At 41.6% G+C, this 27,243-nt stretch overlaps 1 protein-coding gene across 4 annotated transcripts in view; it reads left to right on the top strand.

The window, feature by feature from the left end:
- Window positions 1-3,603: 3,603 nt before the first annotated feature.
- Window positions 3,604-27,243, top strand: part of LOC132573699 (uncharacterized) — a 42,641-nt gene continuing 19,001 nt past the window's right edge. Inside the window, exons 1-4 of one of the 4 annotated variants that reach the window (XM_060241361.1) lie at window positions 3,604-3,696; window positions 4,602-4,682; window positions 21,361-21,436; window positions 26,888-27,019. In XM_060241361.1, coding sequence (XP_060097344.1) covers window positions 4,654-4,682; window positions 21,361-21,436; window positions 26,888-27,019 — 237 coding nt within the window. In that variant the 5' untranslated portion in view covers window positions 3,604-3,696; window positions 4,602-4,653. Of the gene's footprint in view, window positions 3,697-4,429; window positions 4,683-21,360; window positions 21,437-26,887; window positions 27,020-27,243 lie in introns of those variants that run through there. The other 3 variants (XM_060241362.1, XM_060241359.1, XM_060241363.1) reach the window with 3 other exon arrangements.

The following is a 27,243-nucleotide window of genomic DNA, read 5'->3' as shown; positions in this document are numbered from 1 at the left end:
TCTGCCCTCCTCTCCTGCGAAGCCCCGCTTGAGGTCCGTCTTTGCAAAGCCTGATTTCTTTTCCTCAAAATTCAATTCAGGCACTGGAGGAGAGCTCCTGAGTGCCAGAGATTAATCTCATGCTTTTGTCATGGGCATTGAAGCGGCGGGGGTTACAAACTGTATCGGTTGGGCTGCAGTGCTTATTGTGTCTGCGTCAAGGGAACTTGGAAGGTGGGCTAGCACTGGAGTGGTAGTAGGGTTGCCAAGTCCAATTTAAGAAATATCTGGGGACTTTGGGGGTGGAACCAGGAGACTTTGGGGGTAGAGCCAAGATTAAGGCTGTGACAAGCATAATTGAACTCCAAAGGGAGTTGTGGCCATCACATTTAAAGGGAAGGCACAGCTTTTCAATGCCTTCCTTCCATAGGAAATCATGAAGGATAGGGGCACCTTCTTTCAGGGTTCATAGAAATGGACCCCCTGGTCCAATCGTTTTGAAACTTGGGGGATATTTTGGGGAGAGGCACTAGATGCTGTACTGAAAATTTGGTGCCGCTACCTCAAAAAACAGCCCCCCCAGAGCCCCAGATACCCGTGGATCAATTCTCCATTATTTTCTATGGGAATAAATCTCCATAGGGAATAACAGAGTTCCCAGCAGACATTTCCCTCCCTTCCCCCCGCTTTCTGACGACCCTGAAGCGGGGGAAGAGCCTCCAAACCGGGGGATCCCCTGCCCCCAGCTGGGGATTGGCAACCCTAAGTGGTAGCGCGGAGGTTCTTTACCTTGTCATTGGTTCGCTTGAGGGTGGGGACATCTTTTGTAGTACTAAACGGAGGGCGTAATGAGCTCAACCTAGTGAATTCTTGCTAGTTGCATTTTTTTCTTCTGTATCACAAGTCCTTTATTTGTAGGTTGTTGCCAGGGTTGCCAGGTCTGTGCTGGAAAATACCTGGAGACTTTGGGGGTGGCCAGGAGAGGGGGGACCTCAGCATGGTACAATGCCATCGAGTCCATCCTTCAAAGCAGCCATTCTTTCCAGGGGATGTGATCGCCGCTAGCTGAAGATCAGCTATAAAAGTGGGAGATCTCCAGGCCTCACCTGGATGCTGGGAGCCTGAGTTGTGGTGGCCTTCATGGAGGGTTTTTTTCCCCCTCCAGAGATCAAAGCGAAGACTTTGTGTCCTAGACCAGTGAAACACATGAAAGCACCAGGACAGTCATATTGTATGAGCTCCTTCTCTCTTTATTACATTAGTTTTACTAAGAAAAGAGAGAACAGGTGGCCTCTGAAGCAGCAGCCCACCAGGATTTTGCCTGGTAAAGAAAATGGGCAACCCACCCCTGACTCTGCTGGCAGTCAGCACTGGCAAAAGTTTTAAGAACATAAGAGCCCTGCTGGATCAGACCAATTGTTCATCTAGTCCACCATCCTGTCCCACATAGTGGCCAGCTGTGGTGAGAGTTTTAAGAACATAAGAAGAGCCCTTCTGGATAAGACCAATAGTACATCTACAGTGCAATCCTAAGGAGAGTTATTCCAGTCTAAGCCTATTAATTTCAATGTACTTAGAATGCAGTAACTCTCCTTAGGATTGCACTGCTAGTCCACCATCCTGTCCCACATAGACTGCCAACAACAGGGCATAGAGGGTCAAGGCCTTTGATGTTGCCTCCTGCCTCTGGGATTCAGAGTAGTACCTATGAATGTGGAGGTTCCCCTCAGTCACCATGGCTAGTAGCCATAGATAGACTTATCCTCCATGAAAACTCCTGCTTTATCCTCCATGAATCTACCTAATCCCCAACAGCAGATTCCACATTTTAATCATTCTGTATAAAGTAGCATTACCTTTTGTCCATCCTGAACCTACTGCCCGTCAGCTTAATTCAACACCCTCTGGTTCTAATATTTTAGAAGTGCAAAAATTATCTGTCAACTCTCTCCACTCCAGGCATAATTTTATAAACTTCTATTATGCCCCCCCTCATATTTCCTCATAAGGAAGGCACTCCAACTCCTTAATCCTTTGGTTGCCTTCCTCTGCACTTTTTCCAGCTCTGCAATGTGCTTATTGAGATATAGGACCAGAATTGTACACAGAATTCCACTCTTCACTGAGCTGTTGCCATTTCCATTATGATTGCAAGTAGTAGTGGAAGTGTGTCACATTGTAGGAAGATAAAAGGACACTAGTATATTAGTATATTCCAACACTAAAATATTCCAAACCTTACTATTCCCTGGAAGGTCAGATGCTGAAGCTGAAGCTCAAATACTTTGGCCACCAAATGAGAAGGGAGCACTCACTGGAGAAGATCCTGATGCTGGGAAAGACAGAAGGCAAAAGAAGAAGAGGATGGCCAAAGATGAGATGGCTGGACAGTGTTACTGGTGTAACTAACATGAATCTGATCAGACTTCGAAAGATGGTGGAAGACTGAAGATCCTGGCGTAACATGGTCCATGGGGTCGCAAAGAGTCGGACTCGACTGTATGACTGAACAAAAACTAAAGTATATATTTTTGTTGTTCAGTCACACAGTTGAGTCCGACTCTTTGCGACCCCATGGACCAAGTCACGCCAGGCCCTCCTGTCTTCCACCATCCTCCGAAGTCTGCTCAAATTCGTGTTTGCTACATCAGTAACACTGCCCAGCCATCTTATCTTTTGCCGTCCCCTTCTTCTTTTGCCTTCTGTCTTTTCCTAGCATCACGATCTTCTCCAGGGAGTGCTCCCTTCTCATTTGGTGGCCAAAGTATTTGAGCTTCAGCAACTGACCTTCCAGTGAACAGTCTGGGTTGATTTCCCTTAGGACTGACTGATTTGATCTTCTTGCAGTCCAAGGGACTCTCAAGATTTTTCTCCAGCACCACATCTCAAAAGCATCTATTCTTCTGCACTCGGCCTTCCTTATGGTCCAGCTCACAGCCATACATTACTACTGGGAATACCATTGCTTTGACCATACGGACTTTTGTTGGCAGGGTGATGTCTCTACTTTTTATTATACTGCCCAGGGTTGCCATAGCTGTCCTCCCAAGGAACAAACGTCTTTTAATTTCATGGTTACAGTCACCATCTGCAGTGATCTTGGATCCCAGAAATGTGAAGTCTGGGATCCAAGATCACTGCAGATGGTGACTGTAGTATATTACAGTATATTAAAGTATATTATAGACATTTATTTCCAATCGTCAGCTTTCTTGAGTCACAGTTCAAGTAACACCTGGAAGATCATTTCCCCCCGAGTAAACCAGAGAGGCATAAACAGATACTATCTATTACTTTATAGTACACATTTAGGACCTTTCCGTGTTCTTGAAAAGAGCTCGAGGTACGAAAATGTAGGAAAGCACTACAGGAAGAAGCCACTTAACCCCCTTCCTCTTGCCTACAATTCCCAGTTGCCCAGCTCAGTTTGCCTTTGGGGGAAATGAGCATGCGCGCTGGTTTACGCCATGCTGCCGACAGCGCCGACGCTTGTCCAGCACGTCAAATTCTTTCTAGGGGGCCTGCGCAGAAACAGCGCCGTTATGTCCCTAGCGCACTCGTGCATTAGCCAAAACAACCTCTTGAGCATGCGCGTTAGCGGTGCCGCTTAACATCTCACGGACCGGTTGCAGAGCATGCGTAGTACAAGGGCTTTCGGGGAACCTGTGTGTTGTTGCGTCTTTTCGCTTTCCTCTCGGAAGAAGATTTTATTAGAGGGTACGAGCGGCCTACGGTCTTCACGCAAAGGGTGATCCTACCGAGGCTGGCTTTAGTACTTCCTCAAGATATCGCTTAGTAGTTTACTAGGTTGAGTTAAGAGGGGAGGGGGGGAATAGCCTGTTTCACGCGCCCCTTGCCTGAGGCGGATGGCCGCCATCATCCGCGGTTGTCAGGTCCCTTACAGCGCAGTGTCTTCCGTAGGAGAGTTTCATCAAGTCCATTGCGTCCTTTTTTTTCTTCTTGCTTCTAACATTAAGGGTTGTTGGCCTTCATGGGATCAATGCCTCAGGTGAACGGGTTGGAGGGGCAACTCCAGGCTGCCGTTGTCCCCCTCCACCTCCATTCATTTCGTCACTAAGGTGAAAAACGGGGCAGTTCCTTTTCCTTGCTCCTCTTTTAGCTGCACTTCGCAATAGCTAATGAAAGGTCACTGGCAACAGTTAAGTCTGTTGTAATTTACCTGCGATGTATGCCGGCGCGTTTCCCCTTTCTCCCGGCTCTTTGAACGTAAGGCCAAGCTAGAGAGGAATCTGACAGACTTCTTTGTTGGGTTATTTAAACCTGAATATGCTTCAGTCTATTAGTTTCTGAGTTGTATAGAAAAAGTCTTGTTGAGGTGCTGAATCCCTGCCGTGTATTCCCCAGGTGCTTTTCTCCTCAGCTGGATCCTGGTATTAGGAATGAGCTTGATTTGGAGCCAGGCTATGGGGACATTCAGCTCGCCTCATGCCATTCTGCTTCAAAAATTGCTTCCCAGCCTGCAGTTTATACTTAGTTGGTCATACTTGTCCAAAAAGAGACACTGACTGTAACAGCTAGTTTGGCCCTTAGGGTGGCCCTGTGATAACTGGAGGAAGAGATTGACACCAGTTAATTGCACGGTTCTCTCTCATTTGCTGCAGCGCTGCCAATTTTTGCTGCTGCCTCCTGCTCTTGTCTGCTCCTGCTTTCAGCATGGTAAGGAAGAATACTATCCCTGATGGGTAAGTATCCTGTTGAGAGAGACAGGGAGGGGGCTGACAGCCCCACCTATTATCTCATACTTCTGCAACTTAGCTGCCTACAGTAAGGCAAGGTAAGTATTTGCAACAGCACAGAGAAGATGTGACATGCTGTCCCCCAGGTGAGTATTTTATCCCCTTCTGTTTACAAATTATCAGATGGATATGGTCCCTCTTCCTCTTTTCATTTATGTGCAAAATAGGAAGAGTTTGAGAAGACCAGTCAATTCAGTGACCAGATAGTTGACATAGTGGTTATCTCAGAAACTCGGTTGCAAAGATTGCCTTAAGAAGTTATGCAGTAGGTAAACACGTTTGCTGCTTGATTAAACATGGGATAATTTTTTCATAATTTTGTAGATCTAATCAGGTGAGTAATGTTAGTCTGAAGCAGTAAAACAGTCAAATAGTACCTTATGTCAAATATGAGTCAAATAGTACCTTAAAAGACAACAGAATTTTCTAGGGTATAAGCTTTTGTGAGATTTCTGAAGTGAGTTTATACTCACAAACTTCTGTAGGTCTTTTAAGGTTCTACTAGACTGAAATTTTGTAGGTATGAGTTCAGGGTTGTAGCCTAAACTTTAGGATTCCTTCACATAGTAGGGAATACAATCTTACGGGCTTCTCCCTGGGAATAAGCTCTGTTGACTAACATAGGACTTACTGTGTTAGTCTTGATGTTTGGGAAGCTTAATCAGGACATAATATTACGTAAAAGAATATAGAAATACTGTTGTAAGTAGTAATTTAATTTCTGCTGGTAGTGAAACAATTCCAGGAATTAAATGAGGAACTATTTTTGAAAACGTTTCTAAAGGGAATAATTCTGCTAGAGTAATTACAAAGCAAAGTTTGGTTGTGCGGACAAGCAGCATTTGGATTTTTTCCACTTTTCTATCTCATCTGTAGCCTGGTATTAAATTAACTCGAAATCTTTGCTTTCATATCTTTTTTTTTTAAGTGATGGTTTAGTTAATAGTAATAAATTCAGGGAATCTTTCAAATATTTGTGTTGTCTGGATGACTTGCCTTATGTATAAGGTATCAAAAGTTTTATTTAACATTGATAGCTGAAATTCATGAATTTTAAGAAATAAACTAAGTGGTATAATGGAAACGCTGAACTGGAATTTTAGAGTTGACAGCAATAACATGGAAAGGAATTTAGGTCCCAGTGAATGTGTAGAGGCATTTTAAATAAAGTTAAATAGGGTGATCAGCAGACTGGAAGAGACACCACTGGGAGTCTCATGTAAAAACTTGATGTTTGCATAGGGAATAAAGAAACGGGGGACTTCCTGTCCATTAATTTTTTAAAAGACAGAGATTGAGATTATTTAGAAGATTAGTATGAAATGAAGTTTACCTTTATTTGTACTATTTTAAATGCAAGATGGGTGTTGAGGTGAAGTACATACAGTGGATGAAGATCTGTAATTTACGTACACAAGTTCTGTAGCAGTTCATAACTGTTGTATATAAATCTAGTGTATTAAAACTTAGCTGCTTTTCACTCCCTTGTTGACAACTGCACACTGAGATCAAGCAACACAGCTTGTTTAATTTATTTTTCTCATAGTCTTGACTTTTTGCTATGAGCTGTGTTGCATGATCTCAGTGTGCAGTTGTCAAGCAAAAGCTTGTGTTGAATTTCAGTTTGGCAGGGAGGAATGCGTGTATGTCCACCACTGTACATTGAACTCAGCATGAGTAAATGTTTTGTGTGGAAATAACTGAACATATGTTTTGTGCTAAAAGCCTTTCCATAATGAGCTCAGTGTGTTCTTGTGGCAATTACATGTGTTCCCTTGGTGCATACTACTAATCAGGAACTTCAGACGGGCTATATTTCTGGCAACAGCTGTGCATTAAGGATGTCCTGTGACTTGGCCTCTTCTTGGCCTTAGAGGAAAAATAAAAACAAATACCAATTTGTTGGTATTCGTTCATTTGTTTTCCATTCCTTCCCACTACACATGCAAATAGAAAGTAAATAAGTCATAAACTCTTCATGGCAGCCCAGAAAGTTTCTTTGCCCACATACAAAATCAGAAGTTGATGTAAATATTTTGGTTTGGAATTTGAAGAAACAGGCTTGCATGGATGGTGTTGTTAATAATCTCCAAACAAAATTGAGAGGAATACAGAGTAAACCTATTTATAATGTATTCTGTTTCCCATAATAAAACATGCAAGTGAGGTCTGATCACCAGTTGAACCAAAACAGCTGAAGTAAATATATCTGAACTAGATAATATGGGGCTGTGTCTTTTGGCATTGTATTAAAACAAAACAAATAGAGAAAAAATAAATTGGTTGTGATGCTTTTTAAAAAGAAGCAAATGTTAAAGAATGGTGAGATATTCATGTTAGTGTAAATTACAAACAAGAGGAAAGATTAGGCATAAAATCACATTCTGTTCAGACTAGGAGATGCAGCAGTTCTGGCATTTCATAGAAGAACAACTTTCACAATAAGCTATAGTAGGGGTGTCGAACTCATGAGGGCCAGATCTGACATAAATGGGACTTTGATGGGCCGGGCCATATGTATACCTATTTAAGATTAGGTAGCAGAGATATAAACTTTATAAAGGACACAGACAAACAAATGCTTAAAATAGGACTTTGTCTTAAAGGTGTTTTCTTTGTATTTCTCCCATGAGATCCAGGGAACTGGGCAAAGGAAGCTTTAGCTCTTTTCTTCCTTTCTCAGGGGACCAAGAGAAGGAGGAACCTCAACCAATAGAAGGAAGAGAGGCTTGACTCGGTAGATCTGCTGTGCAATTGAAAGAGCCTGGTAAAGCAAGCTCTGCCTCCCCCCCTTCCTACCCAAGGGAGGAGCCTCAGCCAGTGGAGAAAATAGAGGCTGTGCTCTGTAGCTCCTGTGTAATTTAACGAGCCTAGCAAGTCAAGCTGTGATGTAGAAGGAAGCAAGAGAGAGGGAGAAGGAAGCAGACAACAGCCAGTTGTTTGGGGGCCTGATTCGGCCACCAGGCCACCTGGGCTAGAGATTCAGTGTTTTTTAGGACCTCTCTTGACTTGAATTTTTGTTGCTTCAGGTTTATAAAATAGCTAATAACTGATAGTGTTCTATCAGTTTCTGTTGATTGTTTTGTGGAGAAATTATGACAAATACTATAAGAGCTCACAATAGTGATTTGCTGCAATTACATTCTTTACATTCAGTTCTAATGGAAGGATAGTTAGAATAATTCCTTACTTTTGTAAGGTTGCCACACAATTTGAAGTGTAATTTAAATAGGAATTCAAAGGAGAGAGATCAGCAAATGTCATATTGAGGTTCCATCGACTCCATGGGGGGGCACTTTATTCCTGCAGCCTTAGAATTATATAAAGTCAAAACCCTGGCACAATTGCTCTATGGAACTTTTCTAGGTCCTACTACTACTTGTTTTGTACTACAGGAGTACAGATCTAAGTACAAGAGTACAATCTATGTTTCTAAGAGCAGTTTTACAAGTTTCTAGATGTGTGTCCAACACATGGATAAGTCTGGAGACAGGTGTAATTAAGGTTGAAGCAAGAGCATGTGTTCTCTCCATCTGCATGTGGCTAAAAGGTCACTACAACCCCCAAGGTCTGCTCCCTCTGATGTTTAAAGACAATTTTCAGTCTAGCGCCTGAGATACTTTTATCCTGTGGAATTGACCATGCAAAACAACTAGTTAAACAGAAAGTGGAGGATATTGAACGCCAATCTGACATCTCCCAAGTATCCAAATCTGGCTTGTTTTAAATGACAAATATACTATTGAGCCAGCAACGTACTTGGCTGCTTTGGAAGTAAATTACTTTAGAAGGGCGTTCTCTTTGGCAAGAAGTCTTACACTTCCTTCTGCAATTCTTGAAGGCAGGTATGGGAAAAACCCCTACTTGGAAAGGCTGTGCTCATGTTCTTTAAAGGAGGTGGAGTCTCAAGCACATGTTTTTCACTTGCACATTTTATAACGTGCCATGGTCAGAGATTATTACTCCCTTGTTGGACAAGATCCCTGACTTCACAAGTAAGGCCAGGCTAGGCTACCTCCTATCTGACTTAAACCCTAAAATTGCCTATCAAGTTGCCAGGTTTTGTGTGTTGATCATGAGGCTGCAAAAGATGTACATTAACCAGGTTTGAATAGTGGACTTGAATAATTGGTATATTTCATATCTCTCGTCTCTGCTTGTAGATAAGAATGCATACTTTTCAACTTTTAATTTTTAACTTTTGTTTTATTTTTTCTTCTGTACCTGGATGGTCTCATGACTGTAATAAATATGATTGACTGACTAATTTTGTTTCTGTTACTATAACTAAACCTGAATTGTCTTGCTAATTCTTTTTCCTGTTGTGATAAAATATATTTTCCATATCTGGATTCAGCACAGCATTCCAGGGTGCCTTACAATTTCTAGGGGAATGTTAACTTGAATCCAAAGAAGGCACACCTGACGTTGAAGGCTGTATGTGTCTCTCTCTCATATGCGCACACACAAATATGTCCATGCATACACACACCATAGCCCTGAAACCTGGCTTTGGAAGTTTTTTTAGTAGACTTAGGTTGGGGTAGGGATGAAATTATGATGGAATAACTATGCGTGTACTGCGCAAGCAGAAATATTTCTATCCAGTTCACTGAAAAGTTGCAGTGATTTCTAAAGAGCATAATGTTAATTCACAAGCAACATGTATGTTATCATCATTACCATAGATTTGCACAAATCCAAATACACCTGTGCAGATTAATATAGATTAGGGATGGACACAAACTGGGGAAATGGTGGTTCATGGTTTGTATGATTGTCAGAACTGGTTTGTTTGGTTCAGGAGGTATAAAAGTCATTGGAAGTCTTCAGTAGGCCCTCGTCCACCCACCCGAAGATTGGATTTGGATTGTCTGAGTTATTGCCCCCCTAAGCAGGTGCTCCCAGGAAAGCTCAGCTTCAGCTCTCACAACTAACTTGTCTCTCTTCCTGCTGCAAAGTGGAAACAGCTTATTCAGGGTGTTTGCTCCCATAGAGCAGAATGGGAGCTCCATGATTGGCTCCCAGAGCTGCCAATCAAGTTATGGACTGCTGCTATAGGTGTCTCTAGGGCTCACAGAAATCCACCCCCAGCATTACCTATGAATTGATTGAATCAGCACCAGGCTGTCAGGAAAAACAAACTGCAAAAATGAACCAAACGAATTACCAAGGCCTGAACCAGTTCAAAACAAACCACGAATTGGCCTGATTCATGTACAAATCACAATTCGTGGATTAGTTTGTGCCCATCCCTAATATAGACTTCTGCTCCTTAATATAATTTCCATAAAACAAATGGGGTCAGTTCTCCCGATCTACAAAAGGAGATCCATGCATGCAATAAATACAGAACTAAAGAAGTAATTGTGTCATAATTTTTATGTGGGCTCTACTGATCCCGCAGGATGCATCTCTTGATAAACGTGGGACTGCGTACATCTGTCCTGGGCCAGCAGTTCATTTAGTAATTTTATGGATAAACTGATACAAACCTGAATGCAAGTTTTATCATTTTAAATGTGGCTGGGAACAAAAGGTCCATTCAGAATGCATTCATGTTTGGTGCGTTCACACTACACTAAATAATGTGTTTTACATGTGGATTTTTACCTTGTAAGAATAGCAAGTATGAATGCACCAGTTGACTTCACCTTTCTGATGGCCTTGCATTTTTTCAGTAGGATTTCTGAGACATTGTCTGAACTATTCAACTACATGAGTGAACATCAGTTGTAGACAGATAGTAACCAAGATTGGAAAGTTCAAGAAATTTCATGTTGATCTTTTAATACAGGTTTTAGCTTTCCTCATGCAAGCAGAAGAAAAGCAAGAGAACTACTAAATCCCAGAGCCTTTTCCTCCTTCCACATTTTCAACTTTGGTTGCTTTTTCTCCACTCCCCTGGTTTGGATCAGAGAGGCAGTTACTATTCATGGCAGAGCCACTTTAATGCTTGATTACTGACCTATTTAATGCTCAAGGTAACCAGAGATCTCAAGTTCAGTTCTAGCTGAAGAGTAGGCGTTGGGCTACTTTTCTCAAAACATTTTTCTAGTAGTTTGGCTCACTGTAACATAGGTATAAACCAAAGTAAAAATCTTGTGATAAGGAAGGGAATTCTATGGAAGGAGAATAAAAGGGGAGAGTTGATTAACTTATTCTCTGTGGGATAGTGTGAAAGGTGTAGAACTTATTAAAGAGGCAGTGGCATTATTTTAGGTTGCATATCAAAACAACAAAAGAGAAATTTGAAACTCCTGCATGGCTCAGTTAAGGTCACTCTGATTCCACTTGACTTGGTCCACTAAGGAAGACAGATGCATGACATGAAGAGTGGGATAAACATCTGCGTTGCAAAGCTAATATAAACGCAGTGGAACCATCAGGATGCATCCTTTGACATGCTTGGGGATTTGAAGGCCAACAATTGTTACATGTGACTACCGTATTTTTTGCACCATAAGGCGCTCCGGAGGATAGGACGCACCTTCCTCCTGGGGGGCGATCCGCTGCCTCTGCCTCCGATCCGGCGCTTCCCCCGCGCCTGCCTGCCTGGCTCCATCTTCTTCAGGCAAGTGCTGGGATCGCTCCACGTGGCCCCACCGCAAACCCAGCGCTTCGCAAGCACCGGCTGCGGAGGGAGCAGCGTGCTTCCTCCTTGCCTGTGTGCCTAGCTTCAGCTGTGATGTTTAAAGCAAGCGCTGGGATCGCTCCCTCTGCCCTCCGATCCCAGCGCTTGCTTTAAACATCACAGCTCAAGCCAGGCACACAGGCAAGGAGGAAGCACCCGCCCCCTCCGCAAACCCAGCGCTTTGCGAGCGCCGGCTGTGGAGAGGGCAGCGTGCTTCCTCCTTGCCTGTGTGCCTGGCTTCAGCTGTGATGTTTAAAGCAAGCGCTGGGATTGGAGGGCGGAGGGAGCGATCCCAGCGCTTGCTTTAAACATCACAGCTGAAGCTAGGCACACAGGCAAGGAGGAAGCACGCTGCCCCCTCCGCAGCCGGCGCTTGCGAAGCGCTGGGTTTGCGGTGGGGCCACGTGGAGCAATCCTAGCGCTTGCCTGAAGAAGATGGAGCCAGGCAGGCGTGGGAGAAGCGCCGGATCGGAGCAAGAGGCAGCAGATCCCCCCCCCCCCCCCGAAGGTACGTACCTTGGAGCGGAAACAGAGCTTTTGACCTCTGAATACAAGCCAGAGTTTACTTTCTCATCACTGGAATTATTTGCACTGTTGTTCCCCCCCCCCCTAGAAAACATTATTTGATATGCTAAGTAGGTTCCATCTTTGGCAAGGTGTTACATTGTCACACTTCTATTTTGACAACTTCAGTTATTTATGCATCTGTTTTGTGAAGTTGGAATTTTAAAAAATGAAGACCAACTATACTGTGTTATTGTCTCCATTTAATGTAGAAGGGTGTTGACTTAGTGTACCTCCATTATATGGGCAAGAATTACTGGCGTATACAAAAATGGGCTTAGTTCTAAGCAGGCTTCATGCTAAACCATGGTTAAGGAATTTTAAGTGTGACTTTGCGTATCGTTTAAATTGGCAAACTAGAATCAAAATGATAGTTCTGAAGTAGTTCCAAATGGTAGTTTGCCATAAAGTCTTAATTTGGAAACATTAATTGTGGCCATAGCTCTGTCTCCAGAGGCTGATGTATTATGAACATGAGAATAAGCTTAAGCACAGTGCTGAGAAGAAAGCTGCCAAGCAATTCTGAACTACGAGTTTCCTGTTGTATATCAGGAGGCTTAGATGATAGTTTAGGCAAGTATTATGGTTTAGTTCAAGCTATGATGTTTCAATTTAAAACCTTATTATGAATTTTAGTTTTTAGAATGATTTCCTCTTTATTATTTAGCCCAGTCTATCTTTAATAGATTAAGAGCCCCGTGGTGCAGAGAGGTAGAGCTGCAGTACTGTAGTTGGAACCCTCTGCACTTGACCTGAGTTTGATCCCTCAAGAAGCTGGCTTCAGGTAGCCAACTCCAGGTTGACTCAGCCTACCATCCTTCTGAGGTCAGTAAAATGAGTACCCAGCTTGCTTGGGGGGAAAGTGTAGATGATTGGGGAAGGCAATGGCAAACCACCCGATAAAAAGTCTGCCGTGAAAACGTCGTGAAAGTAAAGTCACCCCAGAGTCGAAAACGACTGGTGCTTGCACAGGGGACTACCTTTACCTTTTTATCTTTAATAGATAATTCCTAGTCCAGTTTTAATAGATAATCCAACATGCTTTATCAGAATGAGAGTCTCAATGCTTTTTGCTTTTAAAAATACCTTTAAAAGTATGAGCTGTTAGCTCCAATATTATAACATGAAAAAATCTTTACAATATAATATTTAAATAGTATCACATTACATTGTGGAGATCGGCTAGTTCTTGCATAGTTTTTGTTTTTTAAAAAAGAAACTTTGCATTAAAATGCCTTTTACACTTTGAAAAAAATCAAACGGTTGCAGTGTTACTTCACATATTATAAAAGTATGTTACTTAGCATCAGTGATGCCATGGACTCATTAGCTGCCAGCTGTAGCCATACATAATCTGTTAAATCTGCCTTTATCTCCCTTCTGAGAAGAGGAATTTGATTTCTCCTCCATTCAGCTTGAAGAGTGCCAAAAACCTGTGAAACCAATTTCTATTGCAAGAAATGTGGCAGACTGCCCCCAGTACTCTGAAAATATTTGTCGTATTTAGATTTGATATAAATAGTATGATTCCAAAAGGCACATAAATTTGAATCCATTTTTTAAAAGTAAGCCTTTATGTTCAACTTTCTAATGTAGTGGACAAAACTTGATTTTTCACACCCACATTCAGAAATGTAGTAAGACTGAAGAATCTTGTGGATCATTACATTACTAGTATAATTTTGGATTATCTGCTCCATATATTGCTACTGTTATGTTTTTTTTTAACTTCCAGGGGTGGGGGGCATGGAGGTGATCTTCATTTCTGCTTAGTATTATAGATTTCTCCAGTTTTCCAGTTCTGGCCTTCAGCTTTTTTTGTGCTTATTACAATTTGTTCTGTAATGTAAGTGTTGACAACTTCCTGATATACTACTTCATTTTTAGTCTTTATTTCACTGAGAATGTTGGTATCTTGCTGATCCCACAATTTGCAGTGAATTTCTAATTACAGTGTGACTACAAACAAAACTTGTATTTGTATCTTGAAATAAGATTCAACAAACCCTTTGTATAGCATGAAGAATTTACCTACTAATTGCTTAATTTGTATTCTCACAAATTCACCCAATAAAATATGATTTATGACTCTTTTCTGTGTCTCATTTCACAATGCAATTATACCAATCTCCTGTTTCTTTATTACTTTTTTTGCAAGTTGATGTTGAAGATGAAGGCTTAAAGCTCACCTACTTGAAAGAGATTTATATCCAAATGGCATCCTGGACCCAAATGACCAAAACATGGAATGGCCAACAGCTAATACTCCATTCTTGGCCAAGGCACTTGAGTGGGTCGTAGCAACACAGCTTCGGGCAGTCTTGGAGGAGACAGATTATAGCCACATTTCAATCTGGATTCAGGCTTGGTTTTGGAATGGAAATGGCCTTAGTTGCCCTGAGCGACGTCCTTCACAGGAGAGTGATGGGAAGTGCATCCCTATTAATTCTCCTGGACTTCTTAGTGGCTTTCAGTGCCATTTACTATGGCATCCTTCTAGAGAGACTGAATGGGAGTATGGGGCACTCTAGTTTGGTGGTTCAGCTCTTACTCGACCGTCCGATTCCAGAAGGTGTTGGAAGACTACTGCTTGGCCCTGTGGCATTTATCCTTACAGGGTCCAGCAGATTTCCATCTTATCCCACACACTATTTAACATGTACATGAAACAGCTGGGAGAGATCATTTGGGGTGGGATGCCACCACTGTGTAAATGCAATCCAGCTCTGTTTCTGCTAAGCCAGGAGCTTTCGTCGTGAACAAGTGCCTGGAGTAGGTAATGTGATGGATGAGGGCCGATGGACTGAAACTTAGTCCAGACAAGACTGAGGTGCTGTTGGTCAATGTAGAAACTGCTTGGTGATTGCAGAGCCAGCCTTTCCTAAAGGAACAGGTTTGTAACTTGAAGGTTCTACTGGATCCTGGCCTATAGTTGGAGGCTCAGGTGTCTTCTGTGGCAGTCCCAGCTGGCTTAGCAGCCATTCCTCCAAAAATGTGATTGACTACAGTAGTCCATTCTCTGATCACATCCAAATTAAATTATTGTAATGTTCTGTACGTGGGGCTGCCTTTGACAATGGTGCAGAAAATTCAATTGGTCCCAGATGCAGAGGTCAGCTTGGCTGCAGTCTAACACACTTTCAGTGCACTTTCCAGCTGGATTTTGCCATTTCACACAGTAAAATCCCAAGTGCATTATTTAGTGTGATAGATTGTAGCCTCTGTCTGGGGTTGGTTACAGGGATCATATCACACCCATGCTAAAAGGTCTGCACTGATTACCTATCTGGTTTCAGGATTAATTCAAGGTGTCTTTAAGGCCCTAACTGGATTGGGGCCATGGTACCTGAAGGACTATCTGCTCCCATATTCTTCAGCCCACCAGTTAAGATCTGCCTCTCAAGCCCTACTTTTTGTGCCCCCACTTTCAGAGGTAAGGTGGGACCAGAGGCAGGGTATTTTCTGTGGTGGCACTTTGCATTTGGAATGCCCTCCCTCTTGAGACTCACTTGGAACCTACTTTACTTTAAGGCACCAGGCTAAAACACATCCTTTTACCCAGGCTCTTAATTGGGGGTTTCAAAAATTTATTAGTGTTGGTTTTTCTCAAATATTGGAATTCTTTAGTTATTAATGTTGAGATTCACATCTCAGCATCAAAGGCAAAACTTGCTACTGTTTGATACCGTTGTATTTTGTTTTTTGTTTCTGACTACAATAAAGATTGGTTTGATGTAATGCACTTGTCTTCTCTTTAAATTACCAGCATCTGTTTCCAAGTAACTGAGTTCTGTGTAGTGAGGGCCACTAGCAAGCATCTTTCAGGTCACAGAAACATTTTGCTAAAGAAAACGGCAGAGAGAAATGGGATGTGTTTTATATGTCAGGTATTTGTAAGGGTGATATTTGTCAGGATGTTGAATTCTGTGACCTGTATAGAAGCCAGTGCATGGTGCTGTTATACAATAATGGTCTTCATTTCTTTTTAGAAAATGGAATAGAATGAAGCTCTGTCAGATAACACTGGTGTTTCCCTGTTCTATATAGTGAACCCCATCAACGCAACAAGCAATTAGTGTGACATGGCCAAAGTGAATGTTTTTGTATTTTTGCCATTTACCAATTGTCCCTCTTTTCTTGCCCTGATGGTTTCTCTCAGTGATAAGCACCACTGTTATATAAACATACAAATATGCTGAGAGGCAACATTTTCAGACAGTTTGAAGTCCCAGTAGAAAAAAAATAAGGGCAAGTTAAAATGTAAGCATTACTTCATTTCCTGTTGAACCTTTAAAAAGTACTACTGATTTAACTACATAAATTGCATCATATATAATTTAGCATATAAAATTACACTATTCATCATATTTATGGAATATAAAGTTGTGTATTATTTCAACAAACAACTCAAGTAATTTCTATAGGGGCAAAAGTTTGTGTAGTTTCCCCATTGCTGGTGTGCTGCTGATACAGTGCAACAGGAGTGAGGTTTCCACATAGAAGGTTTCCCTGCTTTGGTCCTGGTAGCAGTCGTCCTGTACATTTCTACAGCATACATAGGAATTGCTATTGTCTAATACTGTAGGCTTTCTTACATTAAAAGTTTCATAATACATGTTTGAAGTAAAACACTTCACGCCATAGCTACAGTGGGGCCCCAGGGGGATAGGCCATTCCATTTAAACCCCCCTTCCATCAGAGGGCCTTCGGTCTGCCCTTGGCTCACTGCCACTCTGAACAAGTGCAGCATTGCTACAGTAGCAATGCTGCCAGACTCCTTTCTGCCGCGTCACAAAAAAAGCAGCAGCCGCTGCCACCATTGCTCTGACTGAGCAGCATTTTCTTTCTGGCTTGTGTACCAGGCATGCCCCAACTGGGACCCTGCAGCTGCTGCAGTAGCTGGACCTCTCCAGTGCTCATGCATGCCCCAGGGACAGGACTCACTCCTGGGATCACCTCACCATGCTGGCATAGAAGAGCACTGGGCAAGAGAGAGACCCTCCAAGTACTGGGGTGCAGAGGGAGGAAGCCTTCCTTGGAACAGAAACAAGCTCCTGCTAACAGGATCCTTGGTAGTCAGACTGGGTGGCCCTGGGCCCCCTAAACAAAAAATGCTGGTGTGCCCCCCCCCCCCCCAACATGAAATCCTGGCTACGGCCCTGAAACAGTTTTCATTTCACTCAGTTCTAAAAGGGGTAAAAAGCATCAGCATTTTTCAGTTCTCCTCCAAACATTACTACTGGAAAAACTGAAGATGTTGTTACATTATTTTATGTTGCACATTTTGAATGAGAAAAAAACTTGCCTGAAGAAGCATTTCACTTATTCTAAAAGCAAAAATTTAGGAGGTTTTTCAGCACTCGCCAATCAATCAGGCGATGTTTATTCCCTGAAATAATAGAATGCAAGGTGTGGTAGTATAGAGTGTAGTTCCTTAAATACTCATCTGTTCATTCAGATTTGAAGCCAATAGACTGGCTATTCTGTGATAGTGCAGTGATACAGAAAGATGGTGTAGCAATACAGAAGTGTGGATGTGGATTTTTCCTTTAGCTTCACATGCACTTAACGTGGCCTGCTGCCTTCTCTAGGCTTTCTGAATCCACACCAGCACTCTGAGGCTATGGCCTGAATAGCCATAGCTTGGTCTCTGGCCTTTTCAAGGTTCTGCAAAGTTCTCACTCCTTTGAACTCTCTCAGTAAACATGACTCTATAATAGTTACATGTAAATCATTTCTGAGAGTAATAAGACCATAGAGAAAATTAACTCAATAACATTTCATATGCTTCTACTTATTTTGATATTTCTTCAGTTGCTTATCCTCTATACAACCCTTCATATATAGTTACTTAATTGTGCTGCCTACCGCATTAATTAGAAGGGGATAACTGTAAAAGGATATTTTTAAAACATGTAGTCAAAGTTGTAATCTAGTAATAGAACATACTGCAATTTGCTAGCACCCATTTAGGCACAGTAATCTGTAATATAATTTTGTGAGTATAATCTTGAAAAACATGGCTCATTAAAATCCAAATGTATGTCCTGAAGACCAGACAAGTATGAAGCATGTACTGGACGTAATCCAGGTGGTATAGTGTTAAACTATCAACTCAGTATTCCTGTTAAAATATAGTTGATATTTGCAAAATGTCAGCGTTCTTTCTAGTGGTAGAGGTAATCTAGAGATAGAGGTAATCCAGGTGGTATAGTGTTGCAACTATTAACGCAGTATTCCTGTTAAAATATGTCAATGTTCTTTCTAGTGCCATCGCACTTATCAGTGATAAGATAAATATAGGTCAGAATGAGATTGCATAATTTAATTTTTGGATCTATATCCCACCCTATCCCGCAAGTGGGCTCAGGGTGGTTTACAGCAGCAACTTTCAAAACACATTACAGATTAAAAATTTACAGCATAAAAACAGATAATATAAAATCAAGACAATACTATCAGACACAGGCAGCAGATATGATATGATACAAATTATCTTTTTCAGTTTCTGTCTTGTTTCCAAGACAGTTTTCAGACAGATTGCCAGGTTATGATGGTCTATATGCCACAAAATGGAAGGTGGAAAGCAGTTGTTGATTCTCTGAACTGCTTGGAAGATCTTTGTACTGTTCTATCCTCCTGTACCAGTTGTTTGAGCTGGGAATTGAGTTGTGGAATATTTCCTATACTGAAATCTCCCAATGAAAATAATATAAAATTAGCTACTTGGGAATAACCAAGTTAATTGTTGAAGTGCCTAGACATTTACAACAACAATAATGTATTAAGTATCAAAACTACAATCTCAGTTCCTGCACTTCCTGAAAGCTGGCAGTTTATAAATGTGACAGAATTATGTACAGCAGCCCAAATTAGAACCCATGTTGCATAAATAGTCTTTTTGCCCCTTCCATCCTACAGTCCTGTTCCTGAGCTCTCTAACTGAAAGTATGAAATCAGGGCAGGGGGTCACGAATACATAGATTATGAGTTACTGGTATCTCCATAGGTTGCATAGAGTGGTTAACAGTGTTCCCTCTAAGCTGAGTTAGTGTGAGCTAGCTCACAGATTTTTAGCCTCCAGCTCACACATTGTCGTCTTAGCTCAGGAAGGATGAACCCAGAGCACAATAATTTATGCAGTAGCCCACAACTTTAATGCCAGTAGCTCACAAAGTAGAATTTTTGCTCACAGGACTCTGCAGCTTAGAGGGAACATTGGTTAATGCAGCTCGTGAAGCATAATGTAACAAGAGAATGCTGTTCTGAATCTTGAAGACTTGGGAAAGCATAATCGACTCACCTGCCCTGACTCATGTATGTTTTAGGAGCTCAGGATAGTTTTCATTATTCAGAAATACCTGTCATTAAAGCAAATATTGGAGACAACTCAGTTTGGGATGTTGGAGTGACATCTTTTGGGAGGGTATTAATTTTGTTTATTTAGTTCCCAAGTTTCAGTCACATCCCTAAAACTCTTGTCCCATGAAAACCTTGGCTTTGAAGAAGTACTTCTGCTATTTTTTAAATGGATGATATATTCCATTTACCCTTGACTGGCACATATAAAATTAATATTTTGGATCAGCTTGTTGTGGCCACTCCTTCAATTTGACATGACCATTTTGGTATTATGTATCAACTTCAGTATCCTAAGGAAAAATCTCATTGTAGTAAGTCAGCATCTGAATTTACCAAAATGCACCCTCTAGTTTTATGTTAAAGAAAATTAGGAAAGAGCATTGGGAAATATTCTTAGTATAGAGAAAAGGCGTTGGACCTGGAGTCTTCCACAGCACTGGGGCTTTCCCAGATTGTATTAGGTCCAACCAATCAAGTAGGCCATACACTGGATTGGGTCTTTGGTATGGAGATAGATATATATCTGATTTCTACCGATGCAGTGCCATGGTCAGATTATTTTCCCCTGAAAGTCCACTTGGGTACCCCAGCCCTCTCCTGTCTAGGCAATGAACAGATTTATGCTCACACAGAGAGACTAATGGATCCAGTTGGGTTCCAGAAATCTCTGCAGGATCCAGTGCCACCCACCAGTTCATTAGATAAGCTGATAGAGGACTGGAATACCCATTTCTCTGATGCCGTCAATGAAATTGCTCCCTGACATCTTTGCTCCCATCCCAAACTAACTCCATGGTACACCATGGAATTTAGAGGGATGAAGCAGGAGCCTGCTATGGCAGGGAGGGCGGGATATAAATAAAATATTATTATTATTATTAACTTAGATGACTAGACCGAGTTTGGCAACAGTCTCATGAAGCTGCAAGAACATCCTATGAGATGGTGGTAAAAACAGCAAAAAGAATTTTATGTTGCCTCCATCATATCCGCTAGCTCTCACCCGGCATAATTGTTTAGGATAATTAGGTCTCTTACCTCTCTTGAAAACACTAAAAGCCGTGAGGCTTTTGTAGGTTTTTTTGCTTATAAAGTTTTATCGCTCTGCCGTGACCTGCCTGTCAATATTGCTACAATATGTGATCTAGAGGCCGCTTGGCAGTCTGGATTTGGTATTTGACACCTTCAGGCAGCTTTCTTGGACCATTGTTGACAGGATACTGGGTGCTGCTATGCCTTCTACCTGCCTCTTAAATCCGTGTCCATTGTGTCTGGTAAAAGTCAGTGGTGATGGAATATAATATCTCCTGGTAGACATAATCAATCTGTCCCTTACTTTGGGGGTCTTCCCAGGGGAATTCTCCTTCCAATTACAGTATAATTTTGAACGTGGATATGCTTATGACCATGGTTCTCCAAGAGTGTATGTACCCCTACCTGTGCAGTAGATAATTTTATAAATTGTGTATGTGGTACCATGGTTTTCTGCATCAGGGGCAATTTCATTTCATTTATTGGATTTGTATCCCACCCTCCCCGCAAGCAGGCTTGGTGTTGTAAAACTACAAACACTGTTTTGATATTTTAATATCTTTCTTTGTATATTTTACTGAGAGCCATTTTTGTAGTTTGCCTTACAAATAACTTGACATTTTGACTCCTGTGACCTGGTGTGGCAAAGGAGCATGTTGGAAACCATGTACACAAGCATATTTTCACATATGGGCTTCTGAAGTTCAGTAATGTTGGGTTGAAAACTTCCTGCACAGAGCCCAACCAATTATTTCCAATTCCAAAAACCTTTAATGGCATAGCTCAATTATTTCACTATGAGGTTTTGACAGTCCACCATCTGTTGGTAGGACAGAATCCCCCCCTGCAAGAACCTGGATTCAGTCTCCATCCACAGGTGATTGATGTTGACATCTACAGGAGTCTTGTTGCTGTATTTATATTTCTTTGGAATAGGACCTTATGGTTTTCTGCAAAATAATATAATCATAAGGCTCTGATAATTTTAACACATACAGAATTAAATGCAACTTTAAAATGTTTTTATAACAGATGGCGGAATGTATCTGCAGTTGGACAGCCTATACCTGGAACTCGATTCATTGCTTTCAAAGTACCTTTGAAAGGGGTATGTATAAAAATTTATTCACCTTCATTTCTCTTAATCACAAAACATAGACTTCATTTGATAGATTCACTATTAACTTGTCCTATATTGGGCAAAACCATTCGAACCAGTTTACACCTACACCACAACACTAAATAGGCAAAGAAGACAGGAAAAGACAGGATGTGTCTCTTTTCTCTGTACTAAAGCTAATTCAAGTCTGAGGAACAGGGGTGATCAAGAAAATTGCACAGGAGAAGGAGTTAACCCCAGCCCTGGGGTGGCTGTATGTTAGGATCACAATCATATAGGAGATCCCTTAAAGGATTTCCATAATGTGTAGTTTGAACCTGAGCAGAACAGACTGAAGACAGTTACTATTCAAAAGATGTTAAAGGCAAGAAGTAGGTTTACTTGTCCTACAGGTATACTTTGCTGTACTGTACTCTCAGTGAACAGTTTTCCAGTTTAAATAGCAATTCAGGAGGTTTATTCAGGTTTATTTAGACCAGGGATGTCAAACATGCGGCCCGGAGGCCAGATCAGGCTCCTGGAGGGCTCCAATCATGCCTCCAAGCAACTGGCTGTTGTCTGCTTCCTTCTCCATCTCTCTTGCTACCTTCTGCTTTGCCAGGCTTACTCAATTGCACAGGAGTTAGAGAGGAAAGCCTCTGTTTTCTCCATTGGCTGAGGCTCCTCCCTTGGGAAGGAAGGGGGGAGGGAGAGCTTGCTTTGCCAGGCTCTCTCAATCACACAGCAGAGCTACTGGGCCAGGCCTCTCTTCCTTCTGTTGGCTGAGGCCCCTCCCCCTCCTGGTCCCCTGGGGAAGGAAAGAAAGAGCCAGAATGTCCTTTGCCCAATTCCCTGGACCCCATGGAAAAGATACAAAGAAAGCACCTTTAAGATAAACGAGTGCTAATGTTTTAAACATTTTTTTTAAAAAAAAAACACCTTTAATTGTGTTTGTCTGTGTCCTTTATGAAGTCTATATCTCTGCTACCTGGCATTGCATTTTATGACACATATGGCCCACCCAACAAAGTCTCGTTTATGCCAGATCCGGACCTTATAACAAATGAGTTTGACACCCCTGATTTAGACTGCAATTTTTGTCTTTTTTATGTGTTCCTTAGAGCTGAGAAGGAAGGGGATAATGTGCATGCTAAATCTAAGGTGGCAAAAGAAGATAAATTTGTTCCAGTGCTGCATCTTAACGTGCCTGCTCTAGGTGGAGTCATTCACAAGTTCAAGAACAGGCAGTTCAGCTTGTTGTTTACTATCTGATAAAGGGTAGTCTTGCTCAAAAATATGCTAAGTTGTATGCTATGAGATTCTCTAAGGGGTGAAATGGTATAGATAAGAGATGTTTACTCCATGAATATCTACTCCACCTGTGCTCTATAATCAGTTTCTCTTTACTGAAACAGGTCCTAGTAACTTCAGTTATTCAAACTTGTAGTAAAAGTTTGGCTTTGGGCAAAATTGCCTTTTTCATTTCATTTATTCATTTTGGGATGAATTAATTTGACATTTAATTTGCAACTGTACAATTACTCCTACAGCTGCTAAATTGAAAAAAACCTTCCTTAAATGTTCATGGGTTAGTATTTATGTATTCTATATATTTTTGCGAAACAGGGAAAGAATTAAGTCATACCATAAGTCTTCTGTAGAATAAAATGGTTGTTCATGTTCATTCTTCTGCGCAGGCTCACACTAGGAACTGCATGAGCAGGCTAAGAACAGAGAGGTTTCTTTCCAGCTTAAAAACTCACCAAGGGGGCACTCCTCCACCTTGGAGCTGCTGCAAGGCCGTTTCCTGCTTAAGGTCCTGTGCTCCAAGGGAGCAGTGCCCTCATCCCATCAGTTCTGTCTTCACCATTGTCTTCACCACTGATGGAGTTGTGTTCTTTCTTCACTGTTCTTTCTTCATTTTTGTGTTCTTTCTTCACTGTTCTTATTTGCCTTTTCTGGATAGTTCTTCATTTTATAACCTTTCTGAGGTATTCTTCTTGTACCCTTATTGATCTTTGTTTTTTAAAAAAGAGACGGAAAGTATTGAAAGGCCTTTCAAGTCAGGGTACTGAGGGAATTGGATCTTCAATCCACTATATACCCCTTTCTTCTTGCCTTTTGTTTCAAGCTTTCACCCTATAATGTGGATCAGATAACGCTGTTTAAAAAGTGTATGACAAACACAACCTCTGCCTGTTGTGTTTAGGCAAGGACCACAGTGTCAGTGCCTGTAGAGCATAACAACAGTTCACACCAAAGATGAGGAGTGACAGAGCCTCAAGCCTCAAGGCCATGTTATGGAAGGAAGCTCTTTCTTCAGCAGACAAGTGAAGACAAACCAACTGTCTCAGTCAAGCATCTATGAAGGCCGCTGTTTCTGACTTTTGGTTCCATCTAGATGAGTAGCCATGTTAGTCTGTCTGTGGCAGTAGAAAATAGCAAGAATCTAGTAGCACCTTAAAGGCTAACAACATTTGTGGCAAGGTATGGGCTTTTGTGAGTCACTGCTCATTTCTTCACATCTGCATTCCATTCTGCACCTCAGTGATGACATTCTTGTTCTCCCTCTCCATCAGTTCCAAGGAGTACCTCAGAACTGCCAGCAAAGAAGGTGAATGCCAATACTTAACATAGGGACAAAACTAAATCAGACCCCAGACATCATTGGGTTCAGACCCTGCACTGAGCACCCAAGGTTGAGGAAGTGTTAGTAGAACCACCAAAGACTTTTCCTACTCGTTCAGCTTCTCCAGTACAATCAGTGTCCAAAGTGAAAATCCACTAGGATCTGATGCCTTCTAACAGTCCAAGACCTCCTCGTCCTGATCTGACCATGCCAGTTTCGTGGCCCCCTGCCTTCCCTCCCATTCTGTGGCAAGCATAGCCATGTTATATGTCTCTAGCCTACCTACTGGATTAGGGTGAGTGTGGTGAACCCTTTCCTCGACTGGATCCTGCCTTTCAGAAATTACCATGTTTTCAACTGACCCTTCCATTGACTTTACTATCTGTCCTGAGACAGCAAATCATTGAAAGAGCTGTTGAATCTGAAGAGGAAAAGGACATAGTAATCAGTTTTGAGCACAGTACAACTCTTTGCTGGATGAATGAGTAGGGGATACAATACCTATTTCTCCAAATGAAGACTTGTATGCTGAACAAATGATTAGAATAGCTCAAGCCTTGGACATTGAAATCACTACCTCTGACCAAAGGCCCAAGGATAAAATGGTGAGCCATTTTTATTCTGATTCTTCAGGCACAGTGGCATTTCAGTCCTAGAGGGTTTTATGGATATTTCTAGAGAGATCTGGGGCAGACCATTGTCTATGCTTGCTACTTCCAAATGCATAGAAAATTTGTATAAAATAAAACAAGAAGGTCCTGCAAAAATGAATATCTACTCCATCTGTGCTCTGTAATCAGATGGACTGAGGGATTTAACCTATTATTTAGAACACTTTTACTTCTTACTTCTTCCAAGGAGTTCAGGTCCTCCTCCATCTTCATTGATAACTGATGAGATGCAACCCAGAGGGTGACAGTCTTTTCATGCAGCACCTACTGATCAGGAGGGAAGATTCCTTGGGCCAAAAGTTTATCCCTCAGCTGCACTTTGTTTCAGAATTTCTAATTGTCAAACCATTATAGTTGCTTGCCATCTCTAAGCTAGAAGAGTGAGCGAGTTAGCTGCTCTTTAGGTGGAATAGTTTATTCACAGTCCTTATATAGCTGGATTGTCTCTTCAATAAAGCTTTTCCACAATCAAGCTAGTTTGCTTGAATGCTCATGGCTATTCAACCAGAGCACAAACTTCTTCCACAGTCATCCTTAGAGGGGTTCTGCTTCTTGATATTCGGTCTTCAGGTATTTTGTAAGACACTATGCGCTGTAACTGCAACCAGGGAATGAGATAGAGGTTGACAAAGCAGTGTTTCATTCTTTGTTCCAATAAGATCATCTGAGAGAACCTCAGTCCACCTCCTTTAGTGAGTAGCTTGGCAAAATCCCAGTGTGGGACTGCACAGAAGACCAAATATGAAAACAGGATTGCACTTACCTGTAACTTGTTCATAGAGTTTTCTTCTGTGCAGCCACGTATTCCTTCCCTCCCACCCCACTGTGAATTCTCTGTTTTTATTATTGTCATGCATACAGTGGCTCGAGCAGAACTGAGGGGATGGGGTGCTGCTCCCTTGGATCATTTAACTGTTTAATCAGAAAGATAGCTGCTCTGAGGGTGGGGTGCCCCCCTTGGAGAATTTTTAATCTAGAAACAAACTTCTCAGCAACAGACCTGCTCATGCAAAGTTTCCAGTAGGTGACTGCACAGAAGACAGCTCACTGAATAACAGTAAGTGTAACCCTGTTTTCTGAAACAGGACTGCCCAACATGGCATACATGTGCGCTCTAGTGCCCGCTGACATCATTCCTGCTATCCACCAATTTTTTTAGAAAGTGGGCAATTCCAGGTGGGGCATTTGCCCAGCAAGGCCACTGAAGATCTGATTGGCTGTGCAGGTTTTTTTTAAGTTTTTTTTTTTTAATTTTGATTTATATCCTGCCCCTTCTGCAGGTGGGCTCAGGGCAGGGCACAACAGTATGTACAATTATTAAAACAATTGAAGAAATAAATATCAAGCCAATAAATTAGTTAAAACAGTTAAAAGGTGACATTGCAATACTCAGCAAACTTAATAGCTGGGAGCAGTTGGGCCACAGACGAGCCATACAGAGCTTATTAACAGCAGCAATAGCTTTAACAGATTGCAGCAGGGAGGCCAACTGGTGGATGCCCACTGTCTCAACCAAAGGCTTGGTAGAACAACTCTGTCTTGCAGGCCCTGAGAAACTGTAGAAGGTCTCACAGAGCTCTGATCTCAATTGGGAGTATATTCTACCAGGCTGGGGTTAGGGTGGAAAAACCCCTGGCCCTGGTTGAGGCTATGCGACCATCCTTCAGGCCCAGGATAACCAGCAGGCAGTTTTAGCAACTACTGCCACTGCAGCACAAGGACTTCACTGTGTTAATGAATGTAGCTTGTGTGTATGCAGTACTTTCATTTTAAAAGGCATCCTGTTAAACAGAGCTTCTGCCTGAAATGTTAAAGAGGACTCTGAGAACTTACTGGAAAGAAGGATAAGAATTATAGGGGTATTTCCAAATGGTTCTCCCTCCTGCAGTACATCACAGGGTCCTGGCTGGTTTAAAATATATTTTAAATATAAAAGAGTTGCTTCTGTACAGATATGTAGCACTTTAAGAAAAGGTTTCCTTTTTTCAGTTTGCCTTTGCATTATGTTACAGTCTGATGCTTTAGTTTGAAATATCCTTAAAAACTACTTGGTAATTTTTATACCCAGGTTTCATTTTTAGGTTGTCAATTTTATAAGATTTATCCATGTATGGAAATTGGATATTGTCCTTTACGTAATCTCTTTTCTCTCCATCATAGTTAATCAACCAAAGATTGACTCCAAACCAGAAATTCACACCAAAAGATTTGATTGCTGCAATGAAAGGTCTGAACGTGGAGCTTGGCTTAATTATTGATTTAACGTATACAACAAGATACTACGATGTTAAGGTAAATGAGTATTTGTAGAAATGTTTGTTCTTTACTGCTTTTTAGTACTAATCTAGAAACAGACATGTCCTCCATGTGGTTGGCAGTCACTGCTAGTAGAGAAGCGTGATGATCTCTATCATATCACTGGTATCTCAGAAACAATGAGCTGACCCATTTTATTTATTTATTTTAGGTCATTTAGAGTCCACACTATCCCAAGGAGAGCTCAGGGCAGATAACAG

This window comes from Heteronotia binoei, chromosome 6, assembly GCF_032191835.1.
Source record: "Heteronotia binoei isolate CCM8104 ecotype False Entrance Well chromosome 6, APGP_CSIRO_Hbin_v1, whole genome shotgun sequence".
In the NCBI taxonomy this organism is placed as follows: Eukaryota; Metazoa; Chordata; class Lepidosauria; order Squamata; family Gekkonidae; genus Heteronotia; species Heteronotia binoei.
Note: the sequence above shows the minus strand (reverse complement) of the source record. Positions and strands in the feature narration are given on the sequence as shown.